Here is a 21,974-nt window from a genome sequence, read left to right on the forward strand (position 1 = left end):
TTCATTACAATAATTTATTAAACAAGCTTCAAAAACAATCTTTGCTCCAGCAACCACCCATTACAACTAACAGCCAAGTTTTGAACCAAGATCATTCAGTTTTATCAGTCGCAACATATTCCAGCAATATTACCATTACACCATCCCTATACCCACTATTATCAAAATAATTCATTCAAATTAAAAAACAGACATAACACAGATCTAGATCAGTTAAGATGATTTTCTTGTTTTGATGCATGAAGGTCAATGTAAACACAGAAGCTTGTGAGGAATTAAAAAAGCCAAAAAAACAGATTAATACCATCCATCATAAAGCTGAACTGCATGCTAAAATGTTGTCGTTAGGTTTACAAAGCCCAAAATTAGATTTTAGCGCCACTACCTGCATATACTATAAACAGACTTAGTTCCAGGTATAGGAAAGTTATCTGTAATATAAATCAAAATGTGAGATATTAGCTCTTTAGATAAATTAACACCTTAGACAGCCTGAATAAAACTTATGATCAATGATTGCAATGTAAAAATATGGCATTATAAATATAAGACAGCATTGACATATATTATTATAAGACTGTTATTCTTGTTGTGCATTTCGTGAATTCGTTAAAGTTGGTTGACGTCCTTTAAAAGAACCTTTGATAACTTAGTTTAGTTATGGCAGCACCTAATTTTGGTGCTTCCTTAGAGTAAAAATCTTTTGAAGTCCAGTCATCCCAGTCTAATCCTGAGGTCTACTCCAACTTTGGGATGTGGAACTGAATAACAGCGTAATTCCCATTGGTCATCCACGATGGGTCTTGGGAGGTCAGCTTCTCCGCTTGTCCCGGCTGCAGACCGACCTGTATGTTGGCCTTGAGGGTTCTCAGGCTGCAAAGTGGTGCCGGCTCAAAACCTCTCAGTGCAGCACAGAAATCCACAGTGTGGCCCCAGTCCCTGTCACCAGTCAGCTTCCTGTAGTTGAGATCGCCTTTAAATAGCACCAGGTCTGCTTCCTGCAGGGTTGCGTACAGGTCAGGAGCATCCGCTGCCATGTCGCAGAACTCGTGGGGCTGCGTCCAGAAAGGATGGTCGTGATAGCACCAAACACCCTCTTTGAGATAGCTCTGCCACCGGAAGCCACTCTTACACATCCATTTGTGATTGGCTGCCATGGTCTGCCGGATGGTCCACTGAAAGTCTTTCGCGGTGACATCAGAGACGAACCACGGGAAGCATTTGCCATGAAAATGAATTTGACGTGCAAGGCCTGAGGACACCAGGAAATCTGCTAACACTAAGTCAGTGACCAGCTCAAAACCAGCATTGTCTAGCACAATGTCAACTCTGTCTGCAGTTTTTTTTCCTGTCCTTTCCAGCCTTCTCGAAGAATTAAGAGTCAACCATACCATGTTGGAGTCATCCACCAAGATAAAAGACTGTAAGCTGTTGAGGGAATCTATTGGACTGGTCTTCTGGGAGTTATCTTGACCAGCAGAGATGGAAAGATCACACTTGTTCCCCCAAAGAGAAACCTAAAAGAAGTCAAATAGAAAAATATAAAACCAAAAATGTTTTTCGACCACTGGTATGATCCCTTGTAAATGTTAGTACATGATTTTACAGGGACATAAAAAATGTAGAGTATGGGGAAAAAAAAAAAAACTTCTCTATATACAGTGTTTAGATTTCCACATTAGTGACATAAACAGATGGGTGACACTTGCTGGAAAAAATAACACCCAGTCTAACAACACAACCAAGTTTACAGATGTCCCCTTTAAAATAATTTATAAGAGTAAAGAAATAATCATATACCATTTCCAGCAAGTCATTGAGTGAGAGATGGAATAATACTGGTAGAGGTCGCCAGCTCATCACAGGGCAACACAGAGACACACAGGACAAACAACCACCCACTCACAGCTAGGGAGACAAATTAACCTAACAGTTGTGTTTTTAAACTGTGGGAGGAAGCTGGAGCACCCAGAGAGAACCCAGAACATGTAAACTCCATGCAGAAAGACCCCAGACCAGTATTTGAACCCAGGACCTTCTTGCAGCAAAGCAACAGTGCTACCAACTGCACCACTGTGGAGCCCCTGCTGAGTTGTCCCCATATGTTTACCTTACTCTGCCCCCTTACTTTACCCATCTGCTAACTGTTGGCAGCTCAACAACTTCTTTGATTGCTAAGATAGGAAAATGCATCATTTTTGTAGGACTATGTTTTGTAGAAATTAAGATGACTCAAACAAAGCTTGCACACTTGCTTTCTCCTTCAACGGTGAGCAACTCTGAGTTGTGCGTATGAAACAACTATCAGTCATTTTACATACAGTTAAAAATCAAAACACATGTTAAACCGAAGAATACGTACTCTTAATCTTCCCCAAATAAAAAGCTAGTTTCAATAGTTGAATGTACTGACCTGGAGTAGTTTGTTGAAATATTCAGACAACTGGTTCTCTGACAGCTTCTCCATGCTCCTCTGGATGTCTCCCAGGTAAGTACATAAAGCCATCACAGCCTGTTGAGACTCAAAAAAGCTTTGGGTCTTTCCCTCGTTAAAGACGTCAAAGTTGTTAATTGGAGGACTGAAATAAACAAGAAAACAATCAAAAAGATATTTAGTCCTCTTAAATGGACACAAAACAGCAAGGAAATTAGCTAAATGCACGATAGTGCAGCATCACTAAATATAAAAGATTAAGTTTTCTATTTTTAGTGATCGCATTACCCTTAGTGTTCAACTTCAATGCAAACAGTTGTCCAAAAAGTTGGAATACTTTAATTTCCAGACACATTCCTCTTTTTGTTGTGGCTTAATTTTTGGTCAATACAGTTTTGAGAAGCTTGTACACGTTAACTGTCAACTAAAGGCATTTTCTTCAAACCTTTATGTCAGAATTTTTTTCATATATAATTTTCATAGTCATATAAACATTTTTATTTTATTTACATAAAGCAGCTATAATGGCTCATCGAATGGAAGTAGCAATAAATAAAAAATTTACAAGTTTAAGAGCTAACTAAAGGTAATTTAACCTTGTATGGGATATCTGGGCATCTTTTAAAAGGTCTAGAATTGAGATGTTTAAGTTTAAGACGTTTTTTGACCCTATAGAAACCCTGTAAAATACACTAAATATTTACATTTGGATTTAAGTATAGTGACAATTTGAGCTAGGATAAGAAAATAGTCTTCTTAAATTTTGTTCTACATAAGGTGTTTTTGATTCCCACAGTACTAATGAAACTCAGTTGGAATCCTTCTCGTCAGCAGGATTTCAGCGTGTCCATGGACAATAAAGTAGTCATTAATAAATCACCCTTGTTAATTTTACTCTCATGTAACACTGAACAGGAGCTGCGGGTGTTTTCCTTTATTTCAAAACATAAGAAAAGAAATGGTGGTTCTTTAAAAATGAGATCAAATTTCCTACAATAGATATTTACAAAAAAATATAAGTTGTCTTTTTTTCAAAAGATTATGTAACATTTGCAGCTCTAAACACGTTTTATTCAGCTGCACTGAAGGCAAAACAACAGTTCTTTGGATCGTAAGGGTTGCAAACCCCTGGGCTACATCAAAAATTGCAAATGATACAAGTGATACTATTATATATATATATATATATATATATATATATATATACCTAGAATATAAGACATATTTTCAGTTGTTTCACACTTTTTTGATCAGTATATAATTCCACATGTGTTAATTCATAGTTTTGATGCTTTCAGTGTGAAGCTACAATATTCATAGTCATGAAAATAAAGAAAACTCTTTGAATGAGAAGGTGTGTCCAAACTTTTGGTCTGTACTGTATATATATATATATATATATACATATAAAATATATATATATAAAATAGTATGTATGTTTTTTAAGGATTGTCAGCCACCAAGCTTGTTAAAAAAATAACAGACAGCATTTTCCATAGAAATACAGTTAAGCCCAATAATATTCATACCCCTGGCAGACAGAATTTGTTTCTGATAGGAAATAAGACAAGCACCTCTCGAAAGATAATCATAAAAGGAGTATATATTAAAACAGTTTTAAAAAATGCATGTTAAAAATTATTTACACCATCTCAATAATCAATGGATTTATATAACAGCAATCATATGCTTCTTATAATTGCTGACCAGCTTTTTGTATGTTTGCACTGGTCCACGGCAGGTCCACAGTTTATCTTTGGTGATGAGCTCTAAGTGTTTGAGGATGGAAGGTCTCCTTGCCATCACCCTAATCTTTAATTACCCTCTTGTGAAAATATTACTTTAAACCTAAATCTGCCAAGGTTGTGAATAATTTACTTAACACACAGGTGTTCCAAGGTTTATTCTACATTTGTCATTGTATCCATTGTCTTTATCGTCCTAGATCATGTTTTTTTCTTTATACCTACTGAAGTAGGCTTGCAAGGTCAAATGTTCAACATTTAAGATGCACCAATCAATCAGCCGTGAGATCAGTATCAGCGGATCAGTAGGTCAAAAACTGAAACAAATATTTTTTTCCCTATTCCTATTCGTTTAACACATCTAAACCAAGGACTCCCACAATTTTCAATAAAAATCAGGTAAAGGTTTGGGGACAAATGCTTTGAAAACAAAACATGGAATTGGACAAAAATCAAAAACAGCAGGTTAGACCCCAAGAAATAAATAAAACAAACAAAAACCAACAGGATATTGGAATCGGCCAGGAAAAACATGAGTACATCTCGATTCACTGTGCCTATTTGTTGACCTTTAGTGTCACTCAAAGTAGAGCAGGGAATATTTGGATCCTCGATATCATTTAAAAAAAATATTAATACTATTTCTGCCTTACTGTTAAAACCATTACAGAAATAAGACTTATATGGCAAAGCTAAATACTACTCACTTGAGCCCGATTGCCTCTTGTATCCTCCTGTACATGTAGCACTCCACATACAGCCAAGGAGACTTGAACCAGCTAGCAGGCTCCTGGTCCCCCAGCTGGCTCTGCTGTCTCTGCATATACTGGTTCCAGGACTCTGTGTCTGGCAAGCCATCCATCAATTCCAGTAGTGGCTTATCGGTTAGTAGCTCATTCCTCATTTTAGACAGCAGAGATATTGCTTGTTTCTCCGCACTGATCCCCTCCTTTTGTTAAAAACAAAACATTGATAGAGTACCCCTTATATTATTCCTGATGCATTGCATCTCAATTCCATGTGACTAAACAAGAGCACTTCTTACCTCTCCGTGTTCCTCAAAAAACTTGCTTTTGTTACGGTGTATTGTGTCTATGGCTTTAGTCAAAATGGTTGGCATTCTGTCTCTTATAGTCAAATAAGCAAACGACCTACAGAAAAAAAAATACTAGTTATTCACAAAACTTAAATTAGCGTCCAATTTTGCATGATTAAAGACCCCTTCCACTGGATTTACCCACTTCTCACCAACTCTAATTTGAAATCTAAAACACAAGACTATTCAAAACACAGCTTCAGATCTTTGAAAACTGTATTAAATTTGTAAAAACTCAAAGGGGGCAATAGTAAGGCATTCCTTAAAGACTCCTTAACCACTTTACATTTAGACCAACTTCTGTGAATACACAGAAAGGTTTCGACATAATTATTATACTAATATCAGATTCTATAAAACGCAAACGCTTACATGGGATCCAGCTTGAGAGCTATACCACCTACAAATGTCAAACCTGGATAGACATAATTATACTAAAATGATGATCAATAGTTGAAAACATATTTTTGGATTTTTCAAACCTCCATTCAAACTTAGAAAAATTTAAAACAGGGAGGTTTTATGATTTCTTGGGCGAGATTGCCCAATATGGGTTCCAATATTTAGCAATAACCAGCTCAATTAACCAGTTATTTAGTAGTATGTAATGTCACCCCTTCTGGAGCGCTTATTCTAAATACATTATTTCTACTTGCTACAATAAGCGAGACCTCCAATGTTGAAGTTGAATGACATAAACGTTATATTTGCCTAAAAATGCCGGGGGCACCTCAAACATAAATATGTTAGCATTGAGCTAACGCTACTGAATGGGATCCTGATAGCATAAGAAAGCCTTTTTAATGTTTCATTGTAGTTTGCGACATTATAAAGCACGCGAATAAGTCATTAAATAAGCTAACATACCCCGTCACTTTGGCAGACAGTGAAGGAGGAACTCCGTGGACAGTTTGATCCACCGCCATTGCTGTTGCAGTGCTAGACGATTCTAATTCAACCTTTATCGACAACATTTACAAGGACGGAAACAAAGCAACTAAGTGAAACTTGCAAACAACTTTTTTTTTTTTTTTTTGCTGTCTTTTGGAAATAATCCGTGAAAGCTCTGAGCCATACTCATATCCTGTTTTAGAAAGCAACATTTGATATTTTAATATTGCTAGTGGTGGTGTTGTTTTTTTTTTTTTTTAGTTAGTTGTAATACCGCCATCTAGCGGTTTAAAGACAGACTGCAACGTTAACACTTCCTCAAAGATGATGATGCGCAGGTTTGAGATATCCTTTTGAAGTCTTGTTGGCTCTCATGTCTCTTTTTTTGGAATTCTTGCCGCACTGCGCATGTCAGTTTCGTTGTGTTTCGCCGGACGCCGCCAGAGCATCCCGGGTTGCCTAGGGCGACAGTTGTCATGGAGATATTGACTCGCCGTTTCAAAACATGCCAGAATTCGAACCCCCATGAGGTCAAATTAATGGATGCCAACTGCCGTAAAACCCTGAAGAAGATAGGGAAAGAGCCCCCCTTCACACCCTCATACACAATCCCCCACTCCCCAGGGCTCTTTGGCGGGAAAATAGGAGGGTTTGAGAGGCTGTCTACTGGGAAATGAATAACTCTCAAGAGTTTAGGTTAGCCCAATTAAATATTAATAGCCTAATAAATTGGTCTGTAAGAGAGACAGCATTTAGTTAGCAATGTAAATTGTCAGGTATATTTTTGTGTAACTGTGTGCAACTTACTTGGTTGGATTGTTTGAAAGAGAATGTACATGTGATGTAATACCTGTAGCGATATTAAACACATAACCTATAAAATAAAGGTATGGAAGGCCAATACCTCATGTAAGGAACTGAGGGTTCAGATACTGGATTGGGTTTCTTCTAAGTTTGAAGGACATACCCAGGCTGCAAAGATCTTTCTATTAATCCAGACTGTGTTTTTCCCTCTCTCTCAGATCCCTATAGGAACAAGCCAGCCCGTCGTCAGGATGTTGGGGTCCCTGAACGCGGGAGTCCAGCTGCGTCCACCTCCGGTATTCATCCGCTGCGGGCCTCCCATCCCCCAGCCGGGGCCCTGCTTGGCCGGATCTGTTTTTCTAAACCGAGAGGAGTGACTCACCACTCCGGTTTTAAAGCAGGCCAAGGACGAGGGGGAGGGCAGTAACCAACGTAAAAAGGCCCTGTTTATGCAGGCCACTTTCAGCTCGCCACCGATGCACCAGAGCTGCTGTTTTTGCTGTCATGAAAACTGTGCACTGGTACAAATGAGGAAATTAAAGTGTTTATTGCAGAACATGTCGATTTTAAAAATGGATTATTGCAAGGCAAATCAATTTAACAGAGATCAGTGATGGGGTAGTCATGTGAAGGTCCAGTCTGCATCTCTTCTGAAAAAGCTGTTCTGAGAAAGAAACGGGGTGAAAGACTGAATGAGCTAAGACGTGCAAAACCTAGTATTTACAATGTTATTGATCTTTGTGACAAAACAGGTGACCCAAAGATAACAATTTATCTGCTTCTTTCAATGAGACCCTGCTGTGGGTCTTTCAGCAAACTAAACATGCTTTTGTTCAGCTATCCTTTCCCTCTACTATTGCTTCAATAGTGGTCTCTATCAATGTTTTGTTTTTAACAGGCATATATTATTTTGTCTGAAGGGTTTCTGGCTTTTTGTGCATGAGATTATAATGGTTGTTTAATATTAACCGGGTAAAAACAGTGAAGAGTTCTGCTTCACAGACCATTTGCCCCCCCCCCCCATACCCCAGCCATTTACATACAGACTCCACCCAACCTCCTCCTCCGTGCATGAATTTCCACTTAGCTAGAACTTGCAGAGTCTGGTTCTCTTCCTATGAGGTACAAATGCTTTAAAGGTCAGGAAATATGTTGTTTTACGCTGTGACTGCCTCGACCAACATTACTGATGACAACATCTGATGACAAAATATTGACACAAAGTACAGTTGTGAGAAGGTCCTCCTACACTTCTTCCTGTGCCTCAGAATAGGCAACGTGTGGTTTAGCTGAAGTTCTATTCTCGGACAGTCCTCTATTGAAACCTCTTGCAGTGAAAAGGTGAATTTTCCACCAATTTTGTAATTTCTCCGCTTATAGCAGCCAGTATTTTTACTGCTTAATATTCATTCTATTTTCACATGACAGTCTGAGTACAGGCTTGACCAAATGTGTTCACCATTAACCTAATGTTAAACACAGAGTACAGGTTGAATTAAATCATTGTTGAGTGCTCGCTTAAAGCACTATCTTTAACAGGTCGTCATTTTGGTGCACTTTTTGTCATTTACCTCAAAACTCTTCCAAAATGAGATGTGAAAATAAACTCTTAAAAGATACAGCTTGGAACAATCAACCAAACAGATGTTAAACATCAAAATGGTATGCTTTTGTAATCAAATTGGGACTACAACCCACAAAGTGAGACAGATATTTCACTTTAACATTCAAAAACGTGGTGTCAAGAGATGTGAGGGACTCATGAAAACAATCAACAACAACACTATCTTTTTTTTTGATGCAAAGGTAAACAAAAACACATTTTGAAATAATTTTACCATGCATAACAAGTCAACAGTTTACTTCTACAATCAAACACATTGACATAGATTAAATTAGTGATTTTCACTATTTTTGGCAACCACCGTGATCCTGAAATAGAAAAACTAGTTTCTAACTCTAAAATGCCAACTAGTTTATAATGAAAATTTTTTTGAAAAGAAAGCAAATTTTCATACGCCTTACAATTCAATCTTTGATGCATTCATATAGATAGTGGTGTTATCAACATAATGTTAAAGAAAGCAAGCCTCAATTAGTTTTAGATCTTTTGTCACATAGGGTTTGTGATTGGCTTGTATTTGTAATAAAACATACTGAATACTTAGATCTCTATTAAAGAATGTGCAGCACATTGTACCCTCTTTAATTTCTTATGATTCATTGAATAAAGAAAATTGGAACTGGCAGGTCAGATCCCAAAGAAATCCAGAAAGTTATTGGCCAGGAAAAGCATGATCATTGCATTTCAAGCCTTTATTATTCAAGCCTTTTTAATCCCCCCCCCCCAAAAAAAAAAAAAAAAACAACAAAACATTTTTAACTAAATTAGTATTCACATAACTGAAATACATTGTATGCATCATTTCAATGTAAAAACTAAAAAGAGCTAATTTAGAAAAAAATACTTAGATATAAAAGAATTATACTATGATTTATAATACATCATGCCTACTTTTAGATGTTTTCCAACATAACGCTACTCATGTGTTATTTGTAATGAAGTATTTTACATATTGATTTTGTTTTTTAAGCATGGTATGGTAAATGACTAAAAACCTTCCTTTTAAATCGTTTTATGACCAGAGTTGTATACAGGCCACGTGGATTAATTTAAATTTTTTGACTGTAGAATTGTGACCAACGTTTATTTACTCTCTGTTGCACTTTATTCATTTTTTATTTTGAATGTGTCTGTGTTTTCTTTTATTTTTTTATTCTTTAACATGTGTTTGTCTATTAATTAGATTTCTTTTGTGCAGACCTTTGGTCAGTCTTGCTGTTGTTTTTTAAGCATTTTATTAATAAAGTGGCAGGATTAAATAAAGTGCAATGATTGATGGCTGATTGTTCAGAACAACTTTAGCTTTCAGTATCTGACTTTTAATTATTATTTTTTTGTTTCTGACTGTGTATTAAACATTAAAGTTACAGAATAGAATGCCTTCCAAATCCCATCTGCACTAATGAGATTCAATTCAATTTTAAAATACTTTATTAATCCCAAATGAAAATTAAATGTTGTTTGTTTATTCATTTTTAAATAAAATCAGAATTGGTCTGGATTAAAATCAATGGGTCAGACATCAAAGTAAACAGAAAATCGGTTTCAGCCAGGAAAAGCTGGATCGGTGCATCTCTAGTAATAGTCTTGCAAGTCTTTATTATTAAACTGTTTTATTTTAATCATCTACCAAAACTCAAAGTATTCACATATCTTCTGTGATCTTAAATAATGCAAAAATATTTTAAAATACGCAAAGTAAACTTTAAATCTGGAACACAACATATGCTGCTTTTGATATTAAAAGTAAAAATAAATAAATAAAAATGACAGTTTAGAAAAATTGCTCAAATTTGAGAGGTCTGTTCTCTGGTTTACCTAACTTCATGCCCTGTTTTATATTTTGTTTAATATAGTCACAGATAAATAAATTATGCATAAAGAGAAAGGTGATTTTTGTAATGTTAATTAAAAAAATAATCTGATATAGGTGGGACACATTAATTCTACCACCACTCTGAAGGTGCTGTTACCCACCATACGCTGTGAGTGACTGCAGCGGTTGGACCTCGCCGGCTGTCAGAGAGAGAAAGAACAAGAGAAAAACGGTTAGCAGGGCTTGGTTTCACGACGGTTACACAGTGCGGGAGATTAACGTTAACTCAACCGCCCCTTCCTCAACTGCTTCCCCCCACATCTCTCTGACTGTTTTCTCCTTTCGCACCACTCGCAAGTCATGTGATTGTAACGTAAAACCCCTAACCGGAAAACACCGACGGACGACCCTCTCCGCCGCCAACGATTGCTGCGTTTACAAGGAACACAGTTGAAGCAGCAGCGAGTGCAGAGGACGGACGGTTGGGGCTCCGGTAGCAAACAAACAAGGGCGACACGGAGAAACTCCGGTGATTTCAGCAGAGCGCAGGTACGGCTCCCCAGCAGTACAATCACATATGTTCGTTTGGCTAACACTGGTTCGTTATTTCCCGGTTCTGTTTGTTTCTGACCAACTGTAATTGTCACGGGGAAGTTAAAAGAAACGCGTTCGTGACCAGCCCCATCCCCCTTGCGTCTCGCGCTATCTCTTCCTACATGCGCGCGCGTGTATGTGTGTCCGTTTTCTCGCGCTAGAAACCAGAGCGAGACCGAGTCCGACGGAGCCCGCTTGTTTTAATGTGCTCCACCGCGACTATTCTTCATGTGATTTTGCTGTATATATTTTCTGTTTGTCGTACAGAGCCGTTTTTTTTTTCCTTCGTCATGTTCACCTTTCTAACACATTTCCCTCTCAGGCGGTTGACTGTGTATTTTCAGAGGAACCGGACGTTTCACTACGGAAGCGACAGTTCCACGTGTCTACATCACAGCAGGGGCGGTGCTAGATCTTTTACAAACAAGTTGGTAAACACATGGAATAGTGGTATCATGTGAATTAAACTAGTTTCATTTAAAGCCATTCAGTAGTAGTCCTAATAACTGATATAATCCGGTGATGATATGTTCCTACTTCAGAAGCCTTTAGTCCTGTTTACATATTGATAATCCAGTGATAATAATATAATGTCAAAGGAACCCAGACACAAATTGCTGCAATGAAGGAAATATTTTTACCGCAATAAATTAAAACCATGTTAAGTCAATAATAACTCCTTTTAAGCAAAAATAAATAAAGGAATATGCTTATTTAATTGTTGCTATATATATATATATATATATATATATTGTTATTATTTTTCTTGTTAGCACTGCTGCCTTGAAGTTTATAGGCCCTAGGTTTGCATGTTCACGCCAATAATGCGTGGGCTCTCTGTGGGGACCCCAAATTCCTAGATTGCCCTTAGGAATCTTTGTGAAGGGTTGTTGTTGTTTGTCTTTGTGTTGCCCCATGATAGATTGACGACCTGTCTAGGGTGTACTCCCCTCTAACATAATGACTGCAGGGATAGATAATGAATGGATATTATATAGGTATCCATTATGTATCCCTGCCTATCTCCTGCAGTCATTATGTTAGAGGAGGGCACATAGCTGTCAGAAAATGTTATTGTCTTACTGAAAACTGGATCCAATGATAGATAGATATAGATACAGTTGAGACCAGAGCAAATCATTTTCTGTTAATATGGTAATGAATAGAAATGCACATATAAATCCACTAAAGATTGGATACTGGTCTGTTTTTCTCAGTCTGCTCTGATCAATGATGGGGAGTTCAAATACTGAAGAATGCGGTTCCCCTCCATAAATGCTCTAAAACTAAGAACTCGCACTATTTTCAGTCTGCCAGTCTTTTAGAGTTTGTCTCCACCAGCTTTAAACATCTAGAGACTGAGAATTTTACCCTTTTCTTATTTGAAAAATAGCTCAGAGACAACCAGGTTATGCGAAGAGGATCTGTGGAAGCGGATTTTCAGGTTATGTCACAGATCCTCAGTTTGATTTAGACCTGGTCTTTGACCTGGCCATTCTAACACACCAATATACTTTGATCCAAACCATTTTACTGTAGCTACAGGATTTTTGTCAAATCAAAATGCTGCACAAAGTATCCAATCATAAACTACAATAACAACAAAGAAATATTAACCATAAAATTGTTGTTTAAAGTAGACAAAACAGACATGCACGATAAAAGGCAAAAGTTTCTGCTCAACTAGAACTGAAAGCCAATGAATATGAAATGTTTTCTTCGTGGAAAGTGAACTTCCATCAAATTTCTAATTGTTTCCAGCCACTAACAGGATTTCTTCCAGGATAATTTTCCTATCAACTCGCTTCACCTGTGCTTGCTGAAGAAAAGCATCCTCACAGCATGATGCTGCCACCACCATGTCTCACGATGAGGATTTTTATTTGTGATAAAAATTTGAAAACCATGTATAATTTTCCTTCCGTTTCACAATTATCCACTGTTTTGTGATGCTGTAACACATCAAAATGTGAAAAAGTTCTAGGGGTAGGAATACTTTTGCAATGATGATCGATAGTATATGTTTTTGTTGTTCTATATTTTGATACTGCACTCAGGAATTAGAGCATAGGATGACCAAATGATGCTCTTTTGTACTACCTTAGCGAACATTTCATCTATGTGGCATTTTTTTAAAGAAACTGTTCTGAGGAACCAGTTTGGTTGTCCAGCCACCTTTAAATCACATCTTAACATTATTTAAAATGTGTCTGTCAGTAAATTTCAGACTCTGCTTCTGTTGTATTCTTAATTTCCTTAAAGGAGCACAGTGTAGTGAGTTAGCTTACCTACAAAAATCGGTGTTATCCCTGAAAACAGATGTTTTAATCTCACCAGCCAGCCTTTAAAATGCCGTTTTAAACAACCGATGATGTTCGCAAACGTTCTTTATAAAAACGACATACATTTCTGATCTCTGATTGGTTTATAAAATTCAAAATATAATTTACACACCCAGTTTATGGTATGCGTTATTTCAGGACTAGGCCATGTTTTAATTATTGTTGAAGCTTGGTGTTTTTTGTTGTTTGATTCTAATTTACACAGGTTATAAGCAAAAATCTGCCATTTTAAACATTGAACTCTCACTATTTTATATATTTGCTTTCTCGACCAGTCCATGATTAAAGCTTTTCTTTCCTAAGGCCTATCAAAGAGCTGGCGCTAAGAGAGAGACTTGAAATAAATTTTTATTTATTTAATAAACATAAATATTTATTTAAGATGTGCTTAGTTTCAATTCCTGTCAAGTGAGAAAGCTTTTTAAACCAGGCAATACAGTTTCATTTTATGTTATAGCAGCCTGCTTTAGAAATATAACCATCATTTTTTGAGAATATTCAGTGACTTGGAGGCAAACTTTACCTTGAAAAGATGCACTAGCCAAACACCTGCCATAGAAAAATTAAGCTATGGCAAAATAAGTAATATAATTTAAACAGTATCCACTATCTTGTGAAGCCAAGAAGCCTTATTTATGTCATCCTTTACAGAGGTGTCGGTTTGAAACTATGGCGTCAAATGTACAGTAGTTTTAAACATTTGCTCGGTAAAACACGCATTTGGTGGTCTCCTTGGGCCTGCTGCTGCACCTGCTGAAAAGGGTTTCTGTTGTCTCCTCGAAGCAGATGAGTAATCATTTCAGGTTTCAGTCAATCTGGACTTCCAGATCTAAATAATTGGGTTAACAACATTATTATAAAGTCATCTAAGCTATTCAGCTTCAAATTGTATTAAAAAGTTGAATTAAACCAGTTAGCAAGCTAACTATCAGTTATTTTCTGTAGGTTTGCTTTGTTAAACTTAATTTACTTGTGGTATATCAAATTTAAATGAAGCCGAGTTAATGTTAAAGAAAAGTCGAGCAGAAATGGTTTTTAGCCTCTTTAGTGTGTTTTGTTGTGGAAATCCCAAATGTTTCAGATGGAAAAGGGTTTTCTGTATAGGAGCTTTTCAGAGCTGCAGACTTCTGATCAACTTTATCAACGCTGATAAAGTATCTGATGGCGTTATTTGTGTTGTGGAGAAAGCGATGGTGGAAGGAAAGTGGCCCTTCCCATTCGACGTTTTCATCCCTCTTTTGAAGGGGGTAGAACTAGCTCTGCCTTGGAATGTCTGTCGACACCCATAACCCTGATCATGTGATGGCCTGAAGCCCTCCGGGTCCTTTGGTGAACTTTAGGGTCAGCAAAGCTAATCTCATTGGTCATCAGAATGCAGGCAGCTCTGAAATGTCTCTTAAGGCCGAGTTTGTATGACTTGCGTTTCTTTAAAGCCAATTCAGTTTTTTGTTTTTTTGTGATCAAAGCTGTTAAATTTATAATTTTAATAGTATGTTATTCTTTTTTTTTTTTTTAGTTTTTTTTTTTAAGTTCTGCCTAAACAATTTTTGCTACTTGTTACTTGTTGCTGTGCACGTCTTATTAGCTGGCTGAAAGAAAGCATTTTGTTTTCTTTTTGCTTAACCAAAAGAGCGCCACCTATAAAAACAATAAGCAATTGAAAACTACAAATAAGTTTAATGGGAGTTTATTCTGTAGTTATTCCATGTATCTAACTTTAATAATGTCTCGATGGATTTTAGAGGTAGGGGTAATTGATGCATTTTGCTTAAAAAAACACTTGGGGACGTTGGGTGGCTCAGTTGGTAGAGCAGGTGCCCCATATGCAGAGGCTACAGGCCTCAGCACGGTTGTCCTGGGGTTGATGCCTGGTTTCAGGCCATTTGCTGCATGTCTCCACCCTCTTTCCTGTCAAACTATTATTTATAACAGTCCATTTGTGTGAAAAAACATGATGAAAATACAAAATAAAAATTGGATAATTTTATGTGTTTTGTTATATGTTTTTTGTAGTTTTCCATTTTTTATGTAAATATGATGATGTTTTGGTATTTTTACTGAAGGTCATCATACAATGAGAATGCGTCACTGACCCCTGCTTGGTTTCAATCATCTTTTTTATATGACAGTTTTACACTCAAGATTATGTAACATACAGTACCTTGCGAAAGTATTCGTCCCCCTTGAACTTTTCAACCTCTTGCCACATTTCAGGCTTCAAACATAAAGATATAAAATTCAGATTTTTTGTGAAGAATCAACAACAAGTGGGACACCATCGTGAAGTGGAATGAAATTTATTGGATGTGTCAAACTTTTGTAACAAATAAAAAACTGAAAAGTGTGGCGTGCAATATTATTCGGCCTCTTTACTTTCAGTGCAGCAAACTCAATCCAGAAGTTCAGTGAGGATCTCTGAATGATCCAATGTTGTCCCAAATGACTGATGATGATAAATAGAATCCACCTGTGTGTAATCAAGTCTCCGTATAAATGCACCTGCTCTGTGATAGTCTCAGGGTTCTGTTCAAAGCGCAGAGAGCATCATGAAGACCAAGGAACACACCAGGCAGGTCCGAGATACTGTTGTTCAGAAGTTTAAAGCCGGATTTGGATACAAAGGAGAACTGTGCAAGCAATCATGTTGAAATGGAAGGAGTATCAGACCACTGCAAATCTACCAAGACCCGGCCGTCCCTCTAAACTTTCATCTCGAACAAGGAGAAGACTGATCAGAGATGCAGCCAAGAGGCCCATGATCACTCTGGATGAACTGCAGAGATCTACAGCTGAGGTGGGAGAGTCTGTCCATAGGACAACAATCAGTCGTACACTGCACAAATCTGGCCTTTATGGAAGAGTGGGAAGAAGAAAGCCATTTCTCAAAGATATCCATAAAAAGTCTCGTTTAAAGTTTGCCACAAGCCACCTGGGAGACACACCAAACATGTGGAAGAAGGTGCTCTGGTCAGATGAAACCAAAATCAAACTGTTTGGCCACAATGCAAAACGATATGTTTGGCGTAAAAGCAACACAACTCATCACCCTGAACACACCATCCCCACTGTCAAACATGGTGGTGGCAGCATCATGGTTTGGGCCTGCTTTTCATCAGCAGGGACAGGGATGATGATCAAAAATTGATGGGAAGATGGATGGGGCCAAATACAGGACCATTCTGGAAGAAAACCTGTTGGAGTCTGCAAGAGACCTGAGACTGGGACGGAGATTTATCTTCCAACAAGACAATGATCCAAAACATAAAACCAAATCTACAATGGAATGGTTCACAAATAAACGTATCCAGATGTTGGAATGGCCAAGTCAAAGTCCAGACCTGAATCCAATCAAGAATCTGTGGAAAGAGCTGAAGACTGCTGTTCACGAACGCTCTCCATCCAACCTCACTGAGCTCCAGCTGTTTTGCAAGGAAGAATGAGCAAGAATTTCAGTCTCTCGATGTGCAAAACTGATAGAGACAAACCCCAAGTGACTTGCAGCTGTAATTGCAGCAAAGGGTGGAGCTACAAAGTATTAACACAAAGGGGCCGAATAATATTGCACGCCCACTTTTCAGTTTTTTATTTGTTAAAAAAGTTTGACACATCCAATAAATTTAATTCCACTTCATGATTGTGTCCCACTTGTTGTTGATTCTTCACAAAATATTAGAATTTTATATCTTTATGTTTGAAGCCTGAAATGTGGCAAAAGGTTGAAAAGTTCAAGGGGGCCGAATACTTTCGCAAGGCACTGTAGATATGTTTGTGTACCAAATAGGTTTGAAGTGCTATAAAACAGTCAGGTTGTTTGGGTTCTGACTAGTTAAAAATATCTGGAACTCACAATTAAACAAACTAATTAAAACAGAGGTGTTTTGTTTGACCAAGCTCCTCTGTTCTTCACTGTTTTATTTTTGTGTGATACAGGGTAGATATACAGCATCCATTATCTCTAAGTGATTCTTTACAGCTGTGTTACGTTAGCCTTTGTGTGGTTGTTGGATCATCACTGACAGCTTGAGCCTTTGTGGTCACAACAACCTCTCGTCTGCTGTTTGACAGGAAACTTATGGCTTTTTGTGTGTGTGTGTGTGTGTGCAGGTTGAAGAATGGAGTTGGCCAACCATGGTCTTATCCTGCTGCAACAGCTTAACGCTCAGAGGGAATTTGGCTTCCTATGTGACTGCACTGTGGCTATTGGAGATGTCTTCTTCAAAGCCCACAAAGCAGTCCTTGCTGCTTTCTCCAACTACTTCAGAATGCTCTTTATTCACCAGGACAGGTATAAATAAATGTTTCTCAGTATATATCAAGATACAAAATAGTTCTAACTGTCGGCAATCCTAATTAAGCTCAAACATGAGATGTGCCCTGGCAGGAGCCAATTGTTTTTTAAAACCACCTTTGCTGCCAGTACAGCTGGAGTTTTTTTTACTGTGTGCCTCTAGAACATCGGTGAGCGATTTTCAATAGTATGTTTTAATCTAAACCTTAATGAAGTGTCTAATTTAACTCCTCTAGGGACAGTGTCTCCATGTTTTAGATACAGTATGTCCCTTTTCCAACACATGAATCAAATGGCTGAATTACCTCCAGACCATGTCATCAAGTTAAGCAGAGGCCTGGTAGTGATTAAAAATATGCAGGACACCGGACTTTGGACACCACTGATCTCCATTGATCTGGCTGTATGTTTTGGGTCGCTGTCCTGCTGAAAGGTGAACCTCCACCCCAGCTGCAGTCTGTTGCAGCCTGTAACATGTTTTCCTTCAGTATTGCCCCGTATTTAGGTCCATACATCTCATCAACTATGACCGCCTTGCCTGCCCCGGGTGAAGGAAGGCATTTCCATATGTTTGTTGTTTTGCAGTATATTGTATGTCTTTCAATAGAATGTATTCTATATTGCTGTTCTGCAATGACTAGCAAAAGGCACGACGGCTTTTTTGCGAACTTAGTATGGAAGATGTTTTTAATAGGGTACCACCAGTCCATTCGTTCTTTTTAACAGCAATTCGTTGGATAAATCTTATTAACATTGTTTGCATTATTTATTTAAACGTAATGCTTTATATAATTTGTTTTACTCATCATACTCTCTTGTCATTACATAGCCATTCTTGCTGTAGCATTAATCCTAAACTACTACCACCACTGCTTTTGCACCCGAGTTACCATGGAGCTCTTGTCTTCTTTGATTAATAATTCCCCCAGGCCCATCCTGTCAGTTTAGGGCAGTCTTGTCTTTGCTCAGTTGTGGTTTGCAGTTGTGTCTTACTCTTTCCTTTTCAAGATGAGCTGTCAGGTGCTTATCGTTTGGGGTGTTGTTTTGTAATGTAACCCTGCTTTAAACCTCTACACAACTGTAATCCTGACCTGTCTGGTGTGTTGCCTGGTCTTCATAGTGCTTTTTATTCACTAGTGTTCTTATAGGGCGACTTGAGAAGTAAGTGGTTGCACTTTATTCTATTCAGGAGTATCGGAATAAAATAGGCTGAATACACAACACATGCTTTAGATTTTTATTGGAAAAAATTGAAAACCATGTATAATTTTCTGTTCAATTCAAAACTATGTACTGTTTGGTCTATCACATGAAATCCTAGTAAAACAGTTTGAATATTGTGGTTTTTATTTGGCAATATGTGGAAAAAAACTCAAGGGGTTTGGTTTCTTTTGCAAGGTACTTTAAAAACTTCTCACCATTTCCCACTATTTATTAAAATGTGTTTTGTTTCAGTGACTGCGTGCGTCTGAAGGCTGCTGACATCCAGCCTGATATCTTCAGCTATCTCCTCAACCTGATGTACACAGGCAAGCTCGCCCCCCAGCTGATAGACCCGGCACGTCTCGAGCAGGGGGTCAGATTCCTCCATGCATATCCCCTCCTGCAGGAAGCCAGCCAGGCAGTGTATTCCCACCCTGAGCAGAGCATCAACCTCTCCACCTCCCTCTATGGCATCCAGATATCTGACCAGCAGGGGGCGCTGTCAGCCAGAGTACCAGCTCGACGACAGCTCTCCTCACCCTTTGACTTGGAGCAGTTAAACTCAGAGGGGAAAGTATCCACACCTGCTGCAGCGTCATTCACAAATGCCTTGTTGTCCAAGCAAGCTTCCCCACCCCCTGATGTGGAGGCCTCAACCAGCAGCATGAAGGGCTTTGCTGAGGAGGGGGTAATGGACTTACTAAGCGCAGATGGTTCCTCTGCCACTGCAATCCTCCATGTAAAGCCAAGCATAATGAAGAGAACTTCCTCCTTCAGGAAGTATTACTCTTGTCATCTCTGCAAGAGCAGATTCACCCAGAGAAGTATGCTGAGAGAACATCTCCTGCAGCACACACAGGCTCTTCATCATCCAGCAGCTGAGCCCAGCAAGGTGCCGTCGCCTGCCGTGATCAGAGAAAGTAGCATGTTAGCAGAGGGGGCTCCTAAAGAAAACAAGGCGGGGTCGAGTGCCACAGCTGTAGAGATCATCAGCGACAGCGAACAAACTCCTGTTTCAGGCACCAATTCTGACTCTCCCCAAGCAGAAGTGTCCACCTCCACGTGGGGGATCGGAGGAGTAAACTCTCAGGCAGAGACACCCCCTCCATCTGACATCGCAGACATCGACAACCTCGAGAACGCCGACCTGGACCGGGAAGTGAAGCGCAGGAAGTACGAGTGCTCCACGTGTGGGCGTAAGTTCATTCAGAAGAGCCACTGGCGCGAGCACATGTACATCCACACAGGAAAGCCCTTTAAATGCAGTGCATGTGGGAAGAGCTTTTGCCGTGCCAACCAGGCCGCCCGTCACGTCTGCCTGAACCAGGGGACCGACTCCTACACCATGGTGGACCGACAGAGCATGGAGCTGTGTGCTGCTGGAGAGGACAGCAGCCAGATGGAGGGGATGTTCTTAGGCTCCTCTAAGCCTTACAAATGTAACATTTGTGCAACTACCTTTTCCAGCCCTGCTGAGGTCATCAAACATCTATGCTTCTCCCAAGGAGGACTAGCTGGGCTGCAGGGAAACGCAGGTGCAGGCGTGCTGCTGCAGCAAGATGTCTCCAAAGATGAAGGCTCTGATTTGTCCAACTCTGGCACCCCACCAGAGCCAATAAAGACTGAGGAGATCCTCGTAGAATAGCAACAGAACTCTTTTAGTCTGTTTTAACACATTTGCCATGTAAATTATGGTTAAAAATAGGCAAGCTAAAGAAAAAGTTTGTCACGGTATGTTTGTTAGATATTCTTCTTAACCTTTATTTTATGACAAAGTGCTTTAAATGTTTAAACCCTAAGAGTACTAATTATGAATATCACTCTCTGTACAATCATAAAACTTACATACACATTTAACAGAAGGCTTTGGGTTAAACAACAGTAAAATACACTGATTTGTTATGCTGTAACAAACTGTTTGCGTGCAGCTGAATGCGCTTTTTAACATAGGAAGAGGAAGCTGAGGCGGCGGATAGAGTTGACAGACGTTAACGGTTGCAAAATGCTGACAGTTCATCTGCAACTGCAGAAAATTTCCACATGGGCAGAAATCTAGACATAAAACGGCAGCTGCAAACACACCGGACTGGAGACAATCTGTGCTCTCTTTAAGTTAACCCACTCTCAGTATGCATCAGTGTGTATCCATCTTCCACCTTCTGATGTTGTCTGAACAGAGTAAATCCATTCATGTAACGTAACCACCATTCACAGTGTCTTTTCCCAGCACTCGTGTACGTGTTTGACCGTGCTTAGTGGCGTCTAAGTAGGATTGTTGCTCCTGTGTGGCTCTGCATGAGAAACAGGCTTGTGTTGTCTAAATTTCTGCCATTTTGTTTGTTTTTCTCATATTTGCTTGCCTTGTTATGTATTTTATAACTCTTTGGTTACTAACACTGAAGCAACATGTTCCATTCAGATGTGCAAACCCTCAATCTGTGGCTGTAGAATATTGTAAATCATGTGTTTTTGCATTAAGTTCATTTGAATCTACTTATTTCTGGATCGCCTTTAAAGTTAGACATGATTTTCTAATTTTATACACAGCGCTATATTCATAGTAATAAGACAAAATATTTCAAAGATGTCAAATTCTTAGCCAATGAATGAAGTGAATACACATGTTGTTATTTAGAAGGCTGTTTTTCAAAGTCTTGCCAAATGTGTGCTAAATGAAATTCATTTTGTTTTGTTAAAAGGGAAACTGTTTCTTCTATATTTGTATGTTCTTAAGCCCTGTCCATACCTGAATAAATAAGTAATGGAATATTGAAACTTTCTGAAAAACATTGTAGAAGCCTAATTATTTCAGTTATTTGAACTGGCAGGGATATAAAAACAAGATGGTTTACGCCTGTTTTGTTGGGATATAAAATGTTTTTAATATATCTTCCATGTCAAGCCTTGCAGATAAACACTTTCTGCTGAACGTCCTACTGATGACAGGAATTATATGTTTTAAATATGTTGGATAAATGAGAAGATATTATGTTCCCTCTTGCTTGAAATACATTTTTTCTTTACATTTTCTTAATGAATAAATTGCTGCAAAACTTGAAAACGCAAAATTGGCTTAGAGCTTCCGATTTTTTGATTTCACAATGTTTCACATTAAAATAAACAATACTTGAAATTTC

At 38.4% G+C, this 21,974-nt stretch overlaps 2 protein-coding genes across 4 annotated transcripts; one reads left to right on the top strand and one right to left on the bottom strand.

Moving 5' to 3' along the window:
- armt1 (acidic residue methyltransferase 1) lies at positions 1 to 10,890 on the bottom strand. Of its 3 annotated transcripts, none has more exons than XM_047387774.1 (5): positions 10,572 to 10,890; positions 5,225 to 5,330; positions 4,887 to 5,128; positions 2,414 to 2,579; positions 1 to 1,517 (listed from the first exon to the last, which is right to left on the bottom strand). In XM_047387774.1, exons 2-5 carry the CDS (start codon positions 5,297 to 5,299, stop codon positions 738 to 740), a joined length of 1,263 nt encoding a protein of 420 aa, XP_047243730.1. In that variant the 5' UTR covers positions 5,300 to 5,330; positions 10,572 to 10,890; the 3' UTR covers positions 1 to 737. The 3 variants fall into 3 exon arrangements, with proteins under 3 accessions (XP_047243730.1, XP_047243728.1, XP_047243727.1); XM_047387772.1 differs by lacking the exon at positions 10,572 to 10,890 and adding an exon at positions 7,134 to 7,266; XM_047387771.1 differs by lacking the exon at positions 10,572 to 10,890 and adding an exon at positions 6,143 to 6,402.
- zbtb2b (zinc finger and BTB domain containing 2b) lies at positions 10,823 to 21,974 on the top strand. Its single transcript, XM_047387770.1, has 3 exons — positions 10,823 to 10,959; positions 17,451 to 17,631; positions 19,090 to 21,974. The coding sequence occupies exons 2-3, from the start codon at positions 17,459 to 17,461 to the stop codon at positions 20,480 to 20,482; spliced, it is 1,566 nt and encodes a 521-aa protein (XP_047243726.1). The 5' UTR covers positions 10,823 to 10,959; positions 17,451 to 17,458; the 3' UTR covers positions 20,483 to 21,974.

The sequence above is a fragment of the Girardinichthys multiradiatus genome, chromosome 15 (assembly GCF_021462225.1).
Source record: "Girardinichthys multiradiatus isolate DD_20200921_A chromosome 15, DD_fGirMul_XY1, whole genome shotgun sequence".
In the NCBI taxonomy this organism is placed as follows: domain Eukaryota; kingdom Metazoa; phylum Chordata; class Actinopteri; order Cyprinodontiformes; family Goodeidae; genus Girardinichthys; species Girardinichthys multiradiatus.